This window comes from Vulpes vulpes, chromosome 3 (genome assembly GCF_048418805.1).
Source record: "Vulpes vulpes isolate BD-2025 chromosome 3, VulVul3, whole genome shotgun sequence".
In the NCBI taxonomy this organism is placed as follows: domain Eukaryota; kingdom Metazoa; phylum Chordata; class Mammalia; order Carnivora; family Canidae; genus Vulpes; species Vulpes vulpes.
The window spans coordinates 113,744,594-113,761,488 of NC_132782.1; the positions used below are offsets into that span (position 1 = coordinate 113,744,594).

Sequence of the window (16,895 nt, forward strand, 5' to 3'; positions counted from 1 at the left end):
CCGGATAAAAGGGCCAGCCATCTGAGGTCCGGGCCTTATCCTTGTCCCTACCCTTAACCCCCCTCCCCAAACTAGGTCATCCAGAATTGCCCTTCCCCAGGGGCACCCCGTGTTCCATAAAAACCAGCCCCCTTCCGGTGGCTCTGCTGCTGCTTCTCCCTCACGGTGTCACCGCAGAGTAAAAGGCCGAGGGTCCTGGGCCAAGTGGAAGCTGTGAGACAGTGCCCCCTTCCCCCCACCTCTGTGGGCCTGGGGAAGCTGGGGTCACAGCTCCAGCTGGGCAGGGCAGCGGCGGCAAGCTGCCTGTCCACATGCCAGAGACGCCCACACAGCGCAGCGGCGCCAGCCCCAGCAGGAGCCCTGGGCGGGGTAGCCAGGCACACGAGTCTGGGGGGGCCGCCACAGGGGAACCTGCCAGGGCAGTGGCATCACAAGTGGTGGCTTTTTCATGTTTTATTGTAAAGCAACAAAAAACTATTTACATGCCCACATGCCCTCTGAACACCTGAACTCGTGTCCCCTCTTCTCCAGGTCCTGGGCAGCCCTGCCCGAGAGCCTACAGGCGGCCACGCTAGACAATGACCGTCTGCACCTCGAGCTGGCCCTCTGGTGAGGCAATGACCAGCTCGCCGGCATGCTCCAGGATTTCAATGTCTTCCGAGGAAACCATGGTCACAGTGGCCTGCTCGCCACCATTAGTGCCCGCGCGGGCCGTGAGCACGGTGCCCTCGCTGATGGCCGAGGCCAGCGTCATGGCCACCTGCTCCGTCAGGCTCTCAGGTGTCGCGATGGTGATGGTGTCCGCCGCTGCGGCCTCAGGGCCCAGCCCTGCCTCCTGGTCCATAGTCACGTTCTGCACGATGATCTGGTGGCCCGCGCTGGCCTGGTGCACAATCTGCTGCACCACCTTCATGATGTGGCTGTCCACCTGTGGGTGGCTCGTGGCTCAGCGGGCAGCTGTGGAGGAGGCCCGCCCCTCCCCCCACCGCCTCCGGTGCTCCCCCCGCCCTTCACCTCCGTCTGGGTCCCCTCAATGATTTCTGCAGCTTCATTGGTCTCCGCGTCGTCTGCGGTGGCCTGGATGGAGGTCAGAGGTCAGCCCTGCCGCTCTGAGGTCAGAGGTCACCCTTGCCGCCCCAGGGGCCCCGTACCCACCTCGATGATGTACTCCTGGGTGTCGGCCACGACGGACGAGAACTCAACCAGCACAGTGTGAGGGTCCTCAGCCAGCACAGTGGCAGCTGCTGTGGAACTCTCCTCAGACACCAGCAACTCCTCCACCTCCAGCAAGCAGCCCCCTGGGGGTGGGGGTGGCAGGGGGGCTGGGTCAGCGCCACCGCCTTCAGGTCCCTCCACCCCCCGGGCTCCCACCAGCCCTGACCTTTGGTGCGCAGGTGCCGGTTGAGCGTGCCGTGCTCAGCAAAGCCACGGCCGCACCTGTAACACTTGAAGGGCTTCTCGCCCGTGTGGTGCCTCACGTGCCGCACCAGGGAGCCCTTCTCCCGGAAGCCCCGGCTGCAGAACGGGCACACATGCGGCTTCTCCTCCAGGTGAGTCCGGAAGTGCACCTGCTGGGCATTCTATAGAGCCCCACCATCAGCACCAACCTGGCCACACCTCGGGCCAAGGCCAAGGGGGCCAGGCAGGAGGGGAGGGGTGGGGCGGGAGGGAGGGAGGGCTGTGAGGCAGGGAGCACGGGGTGGATCTGACCCAGGGAAGGGCCCCCTGCCCCAGTGGATCCGGGGTGCGGTCAGGGGCCAGGGCCTGAGGGCCCACCTTGGTCTTGTAGCACTTGCCACACTCGGGACACGGATAGGGCCGCTCGTCAGAGTGGACACGCCGGTGGCCACGGACGTGGGCGATGGTCTTATAGAGCTTCCCGCAGTCCCCACAGCGAAAGCGGCGCTCGTGCACGTGCACCTCCTGATGCTTCTTGAGCAGGTAGGCTTTCGGGAAGGCCTTGCCACACTGCGCGCATGTGAACGGCCTTGGCCCTGGGGCCGCACACCATGTCAGGCCGGGTCCAGCACCCAAGGGCCCTATGCCTGCTGCCCGCCCACCTGCCCCACCCGCCCCACCCTCCCACCACCCACCTGTGTGGCCCCTTTTGTGGGCCTCCAGGGTGGCCGCCGTCGGGAAGGTCTCACTGCACTGAGGGCACGTGTGGGTCCTGGGCACAGCTGAGGCCCCACTGGCCACCTGCTGGGGGGCCACAGCATGCCTCCAGCACCCAGTACACGCTGGACCCTGGGAGAACCAAGCCACGGCACCCCCACCCCACCCCCTAAAGGAGCACGCTGGCAGCGCAGGCACCTACTGTCTCCACCGGCTCCACCGGCTCCACCTCCAGCAGTGGCAGCTCTGGGGGACCATCTCCCAGGGGCTGCGGACTGGGTGCAGCAGGAGGGGCCGGCTCCAGGGCCCTCTCCTCTCCAGTGACACGCTCAAGGACAATGCCGGAATTCTGCATGGCCTGGTGCAGCAGGTTTTCACGGCCACCCTCGCTGGAACAGGGCAGCTCCTCGGGGCCCGGGGGCTGTGGGTGGGCAGAGGGAGGGAGCTGGCCAGGCAGCCTGGCACACTGTACCCACCCGTACCCACTACACAGGGAAGACCCAAGGGGCCCAGGGGCACTGTGCCTACCAGAGGGATGCTTCTTCGGGGAGCCCCACAGCCCGCTCTACCTGCCCTCACCTAGCTGCACCTCACCCTCAACTCCCTGTCCCTCACCCCTCACCACCCTCCGGCATGCCACTGGCATCCAGTCCCCCCTGCAACCAGGCTGAGCACCAGGAAGGTGGGCCAGGTCGGTCCTGTTCCCACTGGAGCCAGAGACCAGGGCAGAGCCTGGCACAGAGGCCACTCCCCTGGCCTGCCCGCACCTCTGGGGCCAGGGCTTTCATGCCCAAGGGAAGCTCCTGCATCTGCACATGGACCTCGTGGATGACAGTGCCCTTGGCGTCTGTCACCAGGTGAATCACCGGCGAGGTCTCCATAGGTTCGCTGGTCACCGATGAAGATGTAACAGTCCCCACGGTGGAGGTGCCAGACCCTTTAAGGCAGAACCAAGAGAATCCTTGAAGAAACCCTCCCAAACAGGGTGGCACCCAGGCCAGCAGCCAGGGCCAGGCAGGGGGCCCCTACCTGCAGGCGCATCCTCTTTGCCAACAACCACGTCCTTGCTCATGCTGAAACGGATTTTTTCTGTGCATGGGGTGAGAGACTTGAGATGCCGGGTCAGCGCCCCTGACTCCCGGAAGCTCTTCCCACACTTGGCACACTTATAGGGGCGCTCATCTGCAGAAAGAATGTAGTTGGCCCTGGGCAGGGCCAGTGGCCCGGGCCCACGGCCTAGCGGAGGCCTCAGCACTGCACTGAGGTCCCCAGCCCCGCTGGGCTCACCTGTGTGCCGCCGGTGGTGCCGGATGAGCGAACCCTTGGTCCGGAAGGAGGCCCCACACAGCTTGCACTCGTGGTCCTTGCGGCTGCTGTGGGTGACCATGTGGGCCTTGAGGATGCTGCCCTGGGGGTGGGGGGGAGAAGTGGGGCTCAGCACCGTCCTGGGCAGGAGCAGGAAGCAGACCGGGCCCCACCATCCAGCGCGGCCCCAAGCACATGGGCTGCACGGCCTGGCCAGCACGCCGCCCCCAGGCTCACCGTCTTGAATGTCTTATGGCACAGCATGCACACGTAGCGACCGTCCTCGTTCACCAGCAGCTTGACCTGAGCCTGCTCGCCCTCCCCAGTGAGCCCGGGCCCCTGACGGCTGGGGCTGTCTGGGGCTTCGGCCATGTCACCATCCCCTGGCTCTGCCTCAGCAGCCACGATGACCTCCTTAATGTGTCCGGCGCCTGAGGAGAGGCAGGTCAGCCTGAGCCTCGGGACGCTGCGGGCCCGGCAACCGCCTCGGATGCCTACTGAGAAGGTTGCTAGGGGGCCGTGGAGCTATCCTGACCCCCCTGCCCCAGTGCCTCGCACCAGCTCCCTAAGTGCAAGCAGGGCACCCCGCCGACTCCGCAGGGCTCCCTGGAGGAGCTCCAAGACCCCAGAATGTATGCAGTGGGGAGACCCACCATGAACACCGGCACCCCCTCCCAAGCCAAGGAGCACTGGGCTAGCTGTGTGCAGGGGCCTGCCGCCTCACACAGCTGGGGACAGCTGGGTGCCAGCACAGAGAAGGGGGCCGGGCCAGCGCAGCCCACTGCCGTCCACCCCACTCACTGCCGCGGCTCCCACAGGCAGGTAAGCAGATAGAACAGCGGTCTCTGGGGGCCATCCGCTGTGGCTCCAGGCAGGTGGGGGTGAGAGGGCTCCGAGACACATGGGGCTGCCGGGGAAGGAGGCTCTCGTGGGTGAGGAAAAGATCTGACAACGTGCAAAGCTAAGCTGTAAACACACTTCATAATTTCTGCTCCTAAAAATGACGTGTGGGGAATGCTTGTAAAACTACTTCTTAAGCAGCATCTCAATTGGACGGGCAGTGTTTTGACAAGCCCTGCTCCCAAACAGAAGGGAAGCACCGTGACTCAGAAATAATTAAGGGCATTGCTCGCCCATGCCCTGGCTGACGTGCTTGATGCTCTATCTTTCCTCCACCCCAGAAACCGACTCCCAAAAGGACGGCACATCTGGCAAGGGAGAGCTTGGGCTAGAACGTGGCACAACGGACAGCTGATGGAGGAGTCAAGGAAAAAGGAACGTGGCTGCCCTGAGTCCAGAGATGAAACCAAGTCTGTTTCCAGGGAAGAGGCAGGAGGGCCTGGCACGGGTATCCAGCCCCTAGGTGGCCCCCACCCAAGGTGGCCCCCAACCCAGCAAGGACTGAGATGCCCCTAGTCCTGGGATGCCAGCCAGTGGCAGTTTAGGACTCTAGCCTACCCTGACAATGAGTAGCTGACACCAAGGGGACATGTGGGGCACCCAGGATACCTGCCAAGGGGCAAGAGAGGCAGGAGCCCAGAGCACAGGGAGGGGGTGTCCCAGCAGCAGGTGTGGGCCAGTTGGAAGCTGCGGTTCTGGGAAGGGGCCTGGCTGTCTAGGGGTCCGGAACCCGGGGGTGCTGCCCAAACCCAAGGAACCTGTTTCCATCTGACACTACTCGCTATGCCAAGGCCAAGGCACGGCCCCACCTGCCACATGACGTTCCTATCCCTGAGTGGCAACAGGTGAACATCCCTGCTCACAGGAATGTCAGGCAAGGGGAAGGGCAGCCCGGAGACAAGACAGGTGTCCTGCCGCCTCCCTGAGCTCTCCTCCACCTCTCCTCCTGCCCCAGCTGGTCCCAAGGCCCTCCTAAGGCCAAGCTCTACCTGTTGCCCAAACCCACATCCTGTCACGCCACCCACTCACACACCTGCCAAGACTCCTGCCCAACAGACCCTCGGGTTACAACCATTCCCTTCCCAACTTGGCAGCAGGCCCGACCCAGCCTCCCTCCTGCAGCTTACACACCCCGCCCCCGGCTCCTTCCACCTGCCCCAGCCCATGGCTGCCCCTGGGAGGCTCCCCTTTCCCAATCAGACCTCTCGGCACCCTGTCCCCTACTGCACATCAGTAAAGCCCTTTAACTTAAAAAGACCCATTAAGGAGGCTGACTTGGCCCTGTATGCTTATAAAAGCCAGGTGAGAATCAGAGCAGGAGTCGCCACCCCCACCTGGGAGAGGACAGCCAAGGTCAGACACAGGTCAGGACTGAGCTGGAGCAGCAAGTGTATCCCATACACAACCCAGCCTGACCCATCAGGGCTGACTATGGGGCAGGGAGTGGGAACCGGCGGTGGGAGTAAAATAGGGAAGATTCCAGAAGTACCGGGGCAAAAATAATCTGGGGAAGCAGCAGAAAGAAATAACCAGCTCGTGACTTTGCACAAAGTGAGGACTCCCTGAGCGCAGGGCAGGGCCTGGCGGCCTGGTGCTGACTCCTGAGGGCCTCAGCCTCCTCAGCCAGGCCCCGCTCTCAGAGGAGAGCAGAGGGACACAAGCAGCAAGGGTCCCTGGCCACCAGTGCTGCCAAAAACAGCAGCCAGGTCAGCAACAGCTGTGCCGAGAGCCACACACATGGACAGCCTCGGTGGGACTGTGCTGGCTTACCAACGATGTCGGGTGTGTGGCTGATGTCTGCCGTTAAAGCGGCCGCCTCCACCACAATGTGGGCCACCGTGATGGGCTCCTCCGGGCCTGCAACCGCTGGCACCACCTACCAAGGGGGCACAGAAAGGACTCATTTGCGGGGCTCCTGAGCCCCCTTGGCTTAGAGAGGGCAGGCTTGGGTTTACATCCATGGGGGAAGGCTGCAGTGGGGCCTCTCATCCCCCTGAACACCTCTCCTGCCCCTGCACTGAGCCTGACTCGCAGCCTGGTCCCTCCATGCCAGACCTCACTGGTCTGGCCCATCACTCAAATGCCTCTGACCACTGTGGGCCCAACACAGAGTGCCGAGCACCCTTGTGGAGAGCTCCAGGAGCAAGTGACCAGCAACTCTGGCCTGAGGCCCAGCTGGCTGTGCAGGGATGAAGGTCAGCACCTACATCTGCCAGCCCCGGCCAGGGTACAAGGTACCAACAGAAAGAGCCCCAGGTATGTGGGATCAGGGGCCTTCCTAGAGGAAGGGCACCACTGGGAGGGGCCAGGAAAGAGCACAGGGTCAGAGTGAGAGAGCTATAAGCCTCATACCCTCTGGGCCACCCCCTGTGATGAGCTGAGGCTTAGAGCCTCCTTTCCCACCTCCATACCATGAGGATGTCGAGAATGCCCGCTGCAAGGGCGCTGTGGACCTTAATGCGACTGTGTATTGCCCGAACATGCACACAACACAACAAAGTTGGCCATTCTTATGACAAGGTGGCAGGACCCTCAGAGCCACCCTTTGTTTGTGCGATCCCGAGGAACTATGTGTACAGGGTAGACCCTGAGGGCCCAAGAAAGGAAAGACCTTGATTGCGCACGATCCAGGCAGAGGCTGCTGAGGAGGCCGGGCCCGCTGGAGCACTGCCAAGCTCTGGGGGTAGGGCCCAGATCCCCCCCCATCCGTAATCAGATGCCCAGCCCTGCACCACAGGGAACCAGCTGCACCCACACGCCCCCTCCCAGCTGTCAGGGGAGCCTGGGGATGCGTGGGGGCAGGGTGGGCAGCTCACCTCCTGGCCCAGCAGTGTGCCAGCGGCAGGGGTTGCAGGCAGGGCCTCCTGAGGGGCCCGCTGGCACACTTTCTGGAGCTTGTGCTGAACAAAGTCTTCCAAGGCAGTGAACTCCGCCTGGCAGCGGCCACATCTGTGCACATCGTCCTCATCTGCAACAAGCCTGTTGTCAGTGGGGCTTGGGAAAGCCTCCAGCCCTAGGCTGAATCCACCCAAAGGTGCTCTCAGAACCAGAGGCTCCGTCCCCAGCCCTCCCAGAGGGGCTGAGGACACTCTTGGAGACCCAGGGTGCCAGCCCCATCCTCTGCAGATCTGCAGACGTGGCACCCACCCCCGAGAGAGCAGCATCCAGCAGGCGATGGCACTAACCACACAGTGAGGCTACAGCGGACCCACTGAGACTATTGTGCCCCAAGCCCCCACTTTGGAGACGAGGGGACAGAGGCCCAAGGAGCAGCCGGGAGGTGGGAGGAGAGCTTCACCCATACCAGCTTGAGGACAGTGCAAGATGGGGGATTGACTGTTGGGGTTTACAGGTGTCCTTGGGCACCTCAGTGACCACGTCTGGATCCATCTGATCATCCATAAAATGGTTCAACCCCGTGTGCGCAGGGCGTAGTGCAGATTAGCGGGTTTGTGCCCACAGAGCTCATGCTGAGAGGCCAGCCCTCTGCAAACAGGGAAGACGCAGGACAGCCTGACCCATGACCCTCCTTCCTCACTGACTTGCTGCTTCATGGGTTCTGAATATGCAGAAGCTCCCTGATCTCCTGAAGACACTCAGAGTGAAACTTCCCAGAGGAGCTCCACACCTCAGGCACATCACACCTGAGCCCCTCACCATGTGGGCGGACCAGCCAGTGCCTGCCCCAGGTCCTACAGGAGAGCCTTCCCACCCACTGCATCCCTATTAGGTGCCCGGCACCCCCCTGGGGATGTAACCAAATCCAGCCAGCACCCTGGAGAAATCAAGATGAGTATTCTCATTCCAGAAAAATGACTTGAGTTTCCAGGCCCACCAGCTGGGGTTAGGTTAGGTCAGAGCCTGAACCTGACGGTCTGCTCCAGATGCCCTGCCATTCGCACAAAGGGATGGGGGGATGTCCCTTGTGCTTCCAGAAAAGTGTGCCTGTCTTCACACCAAGGTGAAACCCAGGCCTGGCACACAGAAGGAGCCTGGCCAACGTCTTTTGAACAAATGAGCAAATGAAGCCTAAAACACCAGCCATGACTGGCCCACAGAAGGCCACAGTCCCCTCTGGATGGCTCAGTCACGAGCCAAGCACTGAGGTGCCCACCACCCTCTTCACCATGCCACCTCGCTCCCGAGTCTGACTCAAAGTGCTCAAATTGGCGAGTGGAGGGAATGCCTCGCCCACACAGCGCTGGCAAGGTCCCAGCAGGGCACAGCAACCTCCAAAGAGGTCCCTCTGCAGGGTGGCACTGCCCCTCTTCAGCTGGAATAAAGAGCAAGAAAAACGTAGTGAGAATAAGAGTTCTTTGGAGACAGGGATGACCAGCCCAGCGTCACCCGTCAGCCCCCGCCTGCCTGGCCCAGGCTGGGGCCTCAGGAGATTAACTCAGAGGCTAGAGACCCCACTTCTGTCTGGAACGCTATCCGTGAGCGGTAAGCTGGCCCTGGGCGGCCTCGGCTCTGCTCTCAGCGGGTTACCAGGGAGCCATCTGCCTTGTCACCACAGTCCGCGGGGCAGCACAGCCCACAGGTCCGGGACCGTGGCCCAGGGATCACACGGTCCAGTCCTCGGTACCGTCAGCTGGGTGACCTGGTCTCTTTCACGTCTGTGAACCTCCATTTCCCTCGTCTACAAAACGGGAATAACAAGAGCCTCCAGGCTTGGGGTTAGAGCCCCAGCCCCGCCCCCTCCCCCTCCGGCCCCACCGCGGCCGGGGCTCTAGAGGCCGCCGGCTGCACCGGGAGGGGGGGGCCCGGAGCAGGGCAGGGCCGTGGCCCCCCGCGAGCCTCCGTGCGCGGGCAGCGGGGCCCACCGGGTTACGGCGTCCCGGGGGTCCGCAAGTCACCGGGGTCTGGAGCGGTCCGCGCGTCCACGGCTCAAGCCAGCGGGGCCGCCTCCAGCCAGGACCGCGCCGTCCCCGCCCCGGCCGCGCCCGACCCCGTCAGGCCGCGTCAGGCCCTGTTACCTTCCTCGCTAAAGGGCGCCGGGAGGCCCAGGAAGCCGCCAGGGGCCAAGGCCGCCGCCGCCGCGACCCCGCCCTCGCCCGCCTCCCGCCCGGCTTCGGCCCGGGCTTCTGCCGTATGCGCGGCCGTCACCCGCACTGCCATCGCGCCCTCCATGTCGCAACGCGCCGCAGGAAGATGGCGGATTTACGACCGTGTCGTCATAACAACGGGCCGCGCTGGGGAGTGCGAGAGGGAACGCCGAGAGGACGACGGGGCGGGGCCAGGCGGGTTTGATGGACAGGCGGCGGGGCGGAGCCTGGAGCCCTAGACTCCCGGAGAGAAGGCACGGGGCGGGGCTGCGCGGGGGGCGTGGCTACGATGGCGCGGACGGGGCGGGGGCGGGGCGGGGGCCGGGGGCGGGGCTTGGTGCGGCTGGGGCTTGGTGCGGCTGGGTCCTGGCCGCGCGGGAGGTGCGGAAGGCTGGTTCCTACAGCGGCGTCCGGCCTGCGAGCGATCCACGCGACACAGCCCCGGCTCGGACAAGTAGTGCGGCGCTCCCCGCCCCGGCCCCACCGCCTCGGGGTCAGAACCTCCCTTGCTGGTTGCTGGGTATCAGGGAAAACCCCGAATTGGGGCTGGCTCTTGGGGTGGTTTCACTAACCCTCTTACCATTCCGATTATCTTTTAAGTCCTAATAAATGCACATAGGGGTATTTACCACTAGTGACATCGAGCGCGTTCTCCGTGTTGTGGGACCATCACCCCATCTGGTTACAGAACCTTGTCCATTCCAAAAGGAAGCCTGGGGATCCCTGGGTGGCACAGCGGTTTGGCGCTTGCCTTTGGCCCAGGGTGAGATCCTGGAGACCCGGGATCCAATCCCACGTCGGGCTCCCGGTGCATGGAGCCTGCTTGTGTCTCTGCCTCTCTCTCTCTCTCTCTGCGACTATCATAAATAAATAAAAAAAATTAAAAAAAAAAAACAAAAGGAAGCCTGTCCCCTAGCACCCACCTTCCTCCATCCCTACCCCCAGCCCCTGGCAACCACTCTGCATGGATTTGTCTTTTCTGGTCGTTCTCCTATAAGCGGAATTACACATGTGGTCTTTCGCATCTGGCTTGTTTTGCTCAGCATAATGTTTTCCAGATTCATCTATGTTGTAGCATGTATCCATGCTTCAATTCTTTTTATAGCTGAATAATAATAATACTTCCTTCTCTGGATGGACCACAATTTTATTCATCCATTGCTTTTGGGTCGTTTCCACCTTTTCCACTGTTATGAATAATGCTGCCATGAACACATGTACAAATTTTATTCTGAGATAGTATTTAGGTAACTTTTTGCAGCTAAGCACTTTACAGGACTCTTCATTTAAGAGATCACTTATCCCGATTTTAAAAATGAAGAAACTGAGGCACAGAACTGATAGGATGCTTGCCCGAGGGCAGACTGGAGATTCAAAGTCTGTCCAGAGCCATGGGCTGGAAACCCACAGGATGTGCTGTCCTTGCTCAGTTATTTTGTGACCCAGCCCAGGGCTGGATGCCAGAGACTCAGATGAATCAGAACTGGTCTCCTGCAGGAAGGCTAATCTCCAGGTAAGACCAAGCAGAGACACAGGGGCCCAGCTCTGCCCTGGGAAGGACACCAAGTAGATAGACACTGTCTCCATGCGGGGGCTGCTCCGCTGGGGCCCTGGGGACCCTCGGCCTGGCAGGAGCTGGGATGTGTGAAGCACCGGTGAGATCCCTGCAGGGGGCGCTGAGGTAAGGATGAGGCTGCTTTCCACAGGAGGCTAGCTCACCATTTCATGAGTTTATGCAGAGGAGTGACAGCATTTCAAAAGGACCCCTCTAACTACTGTGCAGAAAAAGGACTTCGCAGCCACAGAAGCAGGGAGATCCCAGATGGATGGGCTCAGGAACAAACAGGAGGAAGAACGGGCGGGGGCATGTGGAGAGGGCTCTGGAAGGGAGGACCAGGACAACACCTCACTTAGGGTGGTACTGAGGAATACTGGGGAAGCCTCCAGGAGAATGGAATAGAGAAAGGTCTCAAAGGCAGACGACAGCCTGAGTGTGGGTGAACATGAGGAGGGGCTGGCCCAGAGGACAGAGAGCCTGCCCTGCTGTGTGCTCTGGAACCACCTCAGGGGCAGGCTGTGGCTCCCACCTAGTGGCTCCCAGGGCGCAGCCTCATCCAGTGACTTCCAGTCCTGCCTCAGCTAGAGCCCCAGCAGGCCAGCGGACACAGGAGTGGGTAGGTCTGAGGTCCCTGAAAGGCAGAGCGGCCAGAGGAAAACAAGAAAACCCGTCGGTTTCCTGCCGTCCTACCAGCCCTCAACGTGGGCTCCAGCTGCCCACTGACACTCAGGACTGTGTTACTTTGCCATGGCCAGAGCATGGAGGCGCTGTCGTCCTTTATGGGGACTGCTCAATCTCCGTTTGTTGGATGTATTTTAATTGATTTACCAGTCCCATGTTGAAGAATATGTAGTTTGCTTCCAAATTCTTTTTGCCACTTGAATCCTTTTTCAATGACTCCCATTTTTACTTGGCTCATTAGAAGCAAAACCATCTGTGAAAACAGACTCAGTTGCTAGTTGCACTTTCTAATACAATTTAAATCCATCTACATCCCAGCCCCATTCAGCCCTCAGGCAGGGCTTCTTCATTTGGGGGAACCCCAGCGCCATCCATTCACAGGTGTACACTGAGCATCTACTGTGTGTCAGCAACACACCATGATCACGAGGTGTTCCCCTCCTACCCAGATACAGGGCACTACGGGCAACGTCAGCCTCAGCCCCCCTTCAGTGCACTGTCCCTTCCAGCCCCTTGCAGGATGGACCTTATCCATAACCACCTCCTCTCTTGCTACTGACCATTCCACCTTTCCCACTCAGCAGGCGCCCTCCCTCCAACTCACAGGGGAAGTCAAAGCAAACAGGTGTACAGAGCTCCATTCTGGAGTCAACTGAGTTCAATCCCAAGTCGCCATTGTCCAGCTGGCAACTTCATGAGTGTACTCCAACCAAGGGGAACGAGTGCCTATGGCCACAAAGGACTGTGTAGGACCCATGACATTCATACGGGTATGATTGACAAAGCCCCCGAAATGGAAACAACACACTATCCACCCACTGATCCACTGGAGAATGGACAAGAGGCATACTCTTCAAACAGCCCACAAGACCACACACACACAAGATGGACCTCACAGCCATGTCGATCCGCCCGAGCAGGCCCCATGGAAGGGTCCCGGGTGTAGACCATCTGGAGCAGGGAAGGAGGCTATGACTCACTCTATGGTGATGGAGTCAGAGAAGCGGCGGAGGAGGGATGAGGGTGCTGCCTGGAGGGCGCTGTGGGGGAGCGCCCGGGCTTCAGCGGGGGTGTGCTTAGGGCAGGGGTGTAGGTGCCTAAAAACTCCATCCAGCTGCATACTCAAGGTGTATTCACTTTCCCGAGGGTCACGCCTGCATAAAAGTTCACCCTGATGCATGATAACCATGATGACGACGAGCGCTGCGTCCTGGGCAGTGTCCGCCTGGACCCTAATCTCCCCGCCTGTAATCACCCGGTCACATGACCCCGAGGGTGCCCCCACCGCCCGTGATTACCCGGTCATGTGACCACCCAGGACGCTCCCGCTGCCTATAATTAGCCGATCACGTGACTGCGAAGGCAGCCCCGCCGCCGGCGATTACTCCGTCACCGCGGAGGCGCTCCCGCCGCCCGGTCGCTCACGTGACCACCGAGTGCCACAGCCTGGTCACTACCCGACCACAGGAGCCCTGAGGCCCCTGGGCTGGCCCTGAGCCCCGGCCGCCTCGGGCGCACGCGCCAGCCCCGAGTCCGCGGCGTGTCCGGGGCGGAGGGCACGGCCCGGCGCCGCCCAGGCAGCGGTGCGGCCGTGACTCCGGCCCGGGGGGGGGCCGCGGCTCCCCCGCCAACGCGTCCTGCCGCGCTCCCGCCAATCGGCAGACGGCCCGGCCCGGGGTCACTCGGCTCGGGGCCTCCGTCACCTAAGCTGACCGCGCGCCGCCAATAGGCGAGCCGGCGCGGAGCCGCCAATGAGCGGCCGCCTCCGGCCCTGCGCCGGCCGGGGCGCCTCTGCAGCGTTTCCGCAGGGAGCGCCCCAGGCCGAGCGCCGGTTGGCTCCCCGCCAGCCAATCACGGGGCGCCCCGGGCCCGGCAGCCAACGGGCGGCTGGCGCCGGGCTCCCGCAGCCCGCGGAGGCGGGGGCGGATTGGCGCAGGCGGCGGCCAATGGGCGGCGCGCGCGAGGAGCCGGACCAATGAGCGCGCCGGGGGCGGCGCGGGCGCGGCGGCGGGCGGCCAGAGGAGCGGCCGGTGGCGGTGGCGGCGGCGGCGGCGGCGGCGGAGGCCGGGGGCGGCGGGCGGCCATGGCGGCGGCGGAGGCCGGCGGTGACGACGCCCGCTGCGTGCGGCTGAGCGCCGAGCGGGCCCGGGCGCTGCTGGCCGACGTGGACACGCTGCTGTTCGACTGCGACGGCGTGCTGTGGCGCGGCGAGACGGCCGTGCCCGGCGCGCCCGAGGCCCTGTCGGCGCTGCGGGCCCGCGGCAAGCGCCTGGGCTTCATCACCAACAACAGCAGCAAGACGCGCCAGGCCTACGCCGACAAGCTGCGGCGCCTGGGCTTCGGCGGCCCGGCGGGGCCCGGCGCCGGCCCCGAGGTGTTCGGCACGGCCTACTGCACCGCGCTCTACCTGCGCCAGCGTCTGGCGGGCGCGCCGGCCCCCAAGGCCTACGTGCTGGGCAGCGAGGCCCTGGCCGCCGAGCTGGAGGCCGTGGGCGTCGCCTGCGTGGGCGTGGGGCCCGAGCCGCTGCGGGGGGACGGCCCGGGCGCCTGGCTGGACGAGCCGCTCGACCCCGACGTGCGCGCCGTAGTGGTGGGCTTCGACCCGCACTTCAGCTACATGAAGCTCACCAAGGCGGTGCGCTACCTGCAGCAGCCCGGCTGCCTGCTCGTGGGCACCAACATGGACAACCGGCTCCCGCTCGAGAACGGCCGCTTTATCGCGGGTCCGTGCGGCGCGGGGGCGGGGGGCGGTCCGGGGGGCGGGGGCGCGCTGGCCCTCGGTGCGCGCTGATCGGGCTGCTCTCCTCCCCTGCCCTACCTGTCCGCCCCGCAGGTACCGGCTGTCTGGTCCGAGCCGTGGAGATGGCCGCCCAGCGCCAGGCAGACATCATAGGGAAGCCCAGCCGTTTCATCTTCGACTGCGTGTCCCAGGAGTACGGCATCAACCCGGAGCGCACCGTCATGGTGGGAGACCGCCTGGACACGGACATCCTCCTGGGCGTCACCTGTGGCCTGAAGACCATCCTGACCCTCACCGGAGTTTCCACCCTAGGGGATGTGAAGAGTAATCAGGAAAGTGACTGCATGTCTAAGAAGAAGATGGTCCCTGACTTCTATGTTGACAGCATAGCTGATCTTTTGCCTGCCCTTCAAGGTTAAAGATTTAGTGTCTTTAATCTCCAGAATAAAACGAATTGAAAACCACTTAACCCAAATTAATAGGTGGGGCTTCAACATCTGCTCAGCTAGGTGGCTTCGAAGAGTAAAGGCACTAGTTGTTAACCTTGTAAGTAGACGATTGGGGGGGCGATGTTGTTTACAGACGCTTCTGTTTGAAGATGCACTTTTAAACCTGGAGGGCATTATGGGGGTCCTGGGCATTGGGTGCCATTGACAGGGGTAGGCTTAGCATCTGTCCAGGACTCCGGTAACCTCAGGGCAGGAGGTTGCCCAGCCTGCCGGTGGGACCCAGGCAGGTCTAGGGATGTTAGACATTTTATGGAAAATTTCATTCAGGGATCGGCCCCCCCTTACGGGCTGGAGGGGAGGACAGTCTGATTATTTTGACAGTTGTGAGAAACTTGTACGAACCGACCCAAGGCCCATTGGTGTGGCCACCTGCAGGTGAGCCTGCTGTAGCATCCCACTCCTCACCTGTGGGGTGGAAGTGAGGCACAGGGCCACTCCCAAGTGCTTATCTTCCTGTTCTTGGGGTGCAGGGTGCTGAACTCCCTGCCACCACCCCACACTTCCTTAAAAGCCACTCTGATGTCATAATAAAGTGTCTGTTCCGTTTCAGATACCCAGGGCTGCCACACCTCGTATGTGGTCACAGTTCTGTAAACTCAGTCCAGCTAAGCTTCAGCTTAGTTTAAATCTAGCTGATTTAGACTGAACATATATGTTGTTAGCTGAGCGGTCAAGAGGGTGTGGATGCCTTTGCTGAATTCTGGGCGGCTGTGCAGACAGCTCAGAGTAGCATTGGTACCAAAAATTGTTTTTTTCTTTTAAACTTTTGAACAATTTTTGTCAAACGGTGGAACTGAATCTTAAGTGTGTTAATAGCTGTGCTCTGTCTCGTAGGGAAAATCCCACTGAAGAAGTCTGTGTGCCCCGCAGCCAGCAACACAGCTAAAGGCGTGTACTGGCCAAGGAATTGCCTGTTGCCCGGGTTGCCCTCTGGGAGGGGGAGGAAAGAGGTGTCCCCAAGAACAGGAAATCCTTTTAAAAAGCATCCAATCTCTTCCTGTTCTCCTGTACCCTCGGTTGGGAGGGGCGGGGGCTAGACGCCAGTGGTCCTTGAGGCCACTTATCTTGGCTCTGGAGTCCCTTGTTGGAGGCCAGCGGGAAGACTGGCAGGGTCCACCTGCTAGTGAAGGGCTCTTGGCAGAGGGCCCCAGCCTTTTCTGCCTGTTCCCGAAGTTGCTGACCTGATAAGCAGACTGTCCAGCTGCACTTGTAGGGTAAGGCCTGGGAAGCTGTTCCTTTTGGCAGACTCCTTCCCAGCGCCTCACTCTGTATCCAGTGGCATTTGCCCACGAGCTTCTCTGCTAGCCCCAGGGTCACTCCTTCCCTCATTCTTGAAGTTCGCATAGCAATAAAGGGTGTCCTGAACCCGCAGCTCTTCCCAGGCCTGGGGTGTCAGGGGTTTGGACTCTGCTGTGGGGCAACGTGAGGGGAGCCAGCACCTGTGAGGTTGGTGGTGCTGACGTTGGCTCTGCGAGGTCGGCTCAAGGTGGGTCTGGATATTGAGCAGGCCTGTCAGGGCGTTGTCACCCACACCAGGAGCACGCAGCAGGTGCGGCAGGCGGCAACACTCCTGCTGGGCAGCGGCCCGGGAGCCCACGTGCACTCCCCATCTCTGCCCCCGTTGCACTGTGTGAACCCAAATGCATATTAAACTCTCAAACCCACGCTGACTCTGGCGTCTTTGCCCTTGTTTTGACAGCAGCCTTTGCTCAAAGGCTATATGGCCACCTAGCCCAGCTCGGGGCAGTGAGGGTGGGGGGGCAGGGGTGTCTGAGGAGGAGTTCTGGGATTCCAGCATCTTGGGCCCGTTACAGAGGACTGGGTTCAGGAGAATCAGGAAGACAAGGCACAAAGGAAAGGAAAGGAACAGAGGGCCACAGGGTGAAGGGGGTGAGAAGCACATATCCTGCAAGCTGCCAGGGCCAGGGGGAGCCTTGACTTGGAATCCACAGCATCAAGAAGTTGATGTGAGGAGCAGGGCCACAGGGGAAGTCACCGTGGGCAGGGCAGGGGCTGGCTGACAAGGCTGACCTCACCACGCA

General features: G+C 61.9%; 2 protein-coding genes across 7 annotated transcripts; one reads left to right on the top strand and one right to left on the bottom strand.

Annotated features, from left to right (window-relative positions):
* Positions 1–438: 438 nt before the first annotated feature.
* E4F1 (E4F transcription factor 1) lies at positions 439–9,469 on the bottom strand. 6 transcript variants are annotated; one of them, XM_072753999.1, is made up of 14 exons: positions 9,297–9,469; positions 7,137–7,288; positions 6,091–6,196; positions 3,658–3,851; positions 3,403–3,523; positions 3,145–3,297; positions 2,883–3,052; positions 2,318–2,536; positions 2,094–2,199; positions 1,777–1,994; positions 1,382–1,580; positions 1,156–1,298; positions 1,015–1,077; positions 439–928 (listed from the first exon to the last, which is right to left on the bottom strand). In XM_072753999.1, the coding sequence occupies exons 1-14, from the start codon at positions 9,448–9,450 to the stop codon at positions 572–574; spliced, it is 2,355 nt and encodes a 784-aa protein (XP_072610100.1). In that variant the 5' UTR covers positions 9,451–9,469; the 3' UTR covers positions 439–571. The 6 variants fall into 6 exon arrangements, with proteins under 6 accessions (XP_072610100.1, XP_072610099.1, XP_072610094.1 ...); XM_072753998.1 differs by having other exon boundaries at positions 2,094–2,202; positions 9,297–9,468; XM_072753993.1 differs by having other exon boundaries at positions 2,094–2,202; positions 7,137–8,959; positions 9,297–9,433.
* Positions 9,470–13,637: 4,168 nt separating this feature from the next.
* PGP (phosphoglycolate phosphatase) lies at positions 13,638–16,523 on the top strand. The gene is made up of 2 exons (XM_025984680.2): positions 13,638–14,327; positions 14,438–16,523. The coding sequence occupies exons 1-2, from the start codon at positions 13,688–13,690 to the stop codon at positions 14,761–14,763; spliced, it is 966 nt and encodes a 321-aa protein (XP_025840465.2). The 5' UTR covers positions 13,638–13,687; the 3' UTR covers positions 14,764–16,523.
* The last annotated feature ends 372 nt before the right edge of the window (positions 16,524–16,895 follow it).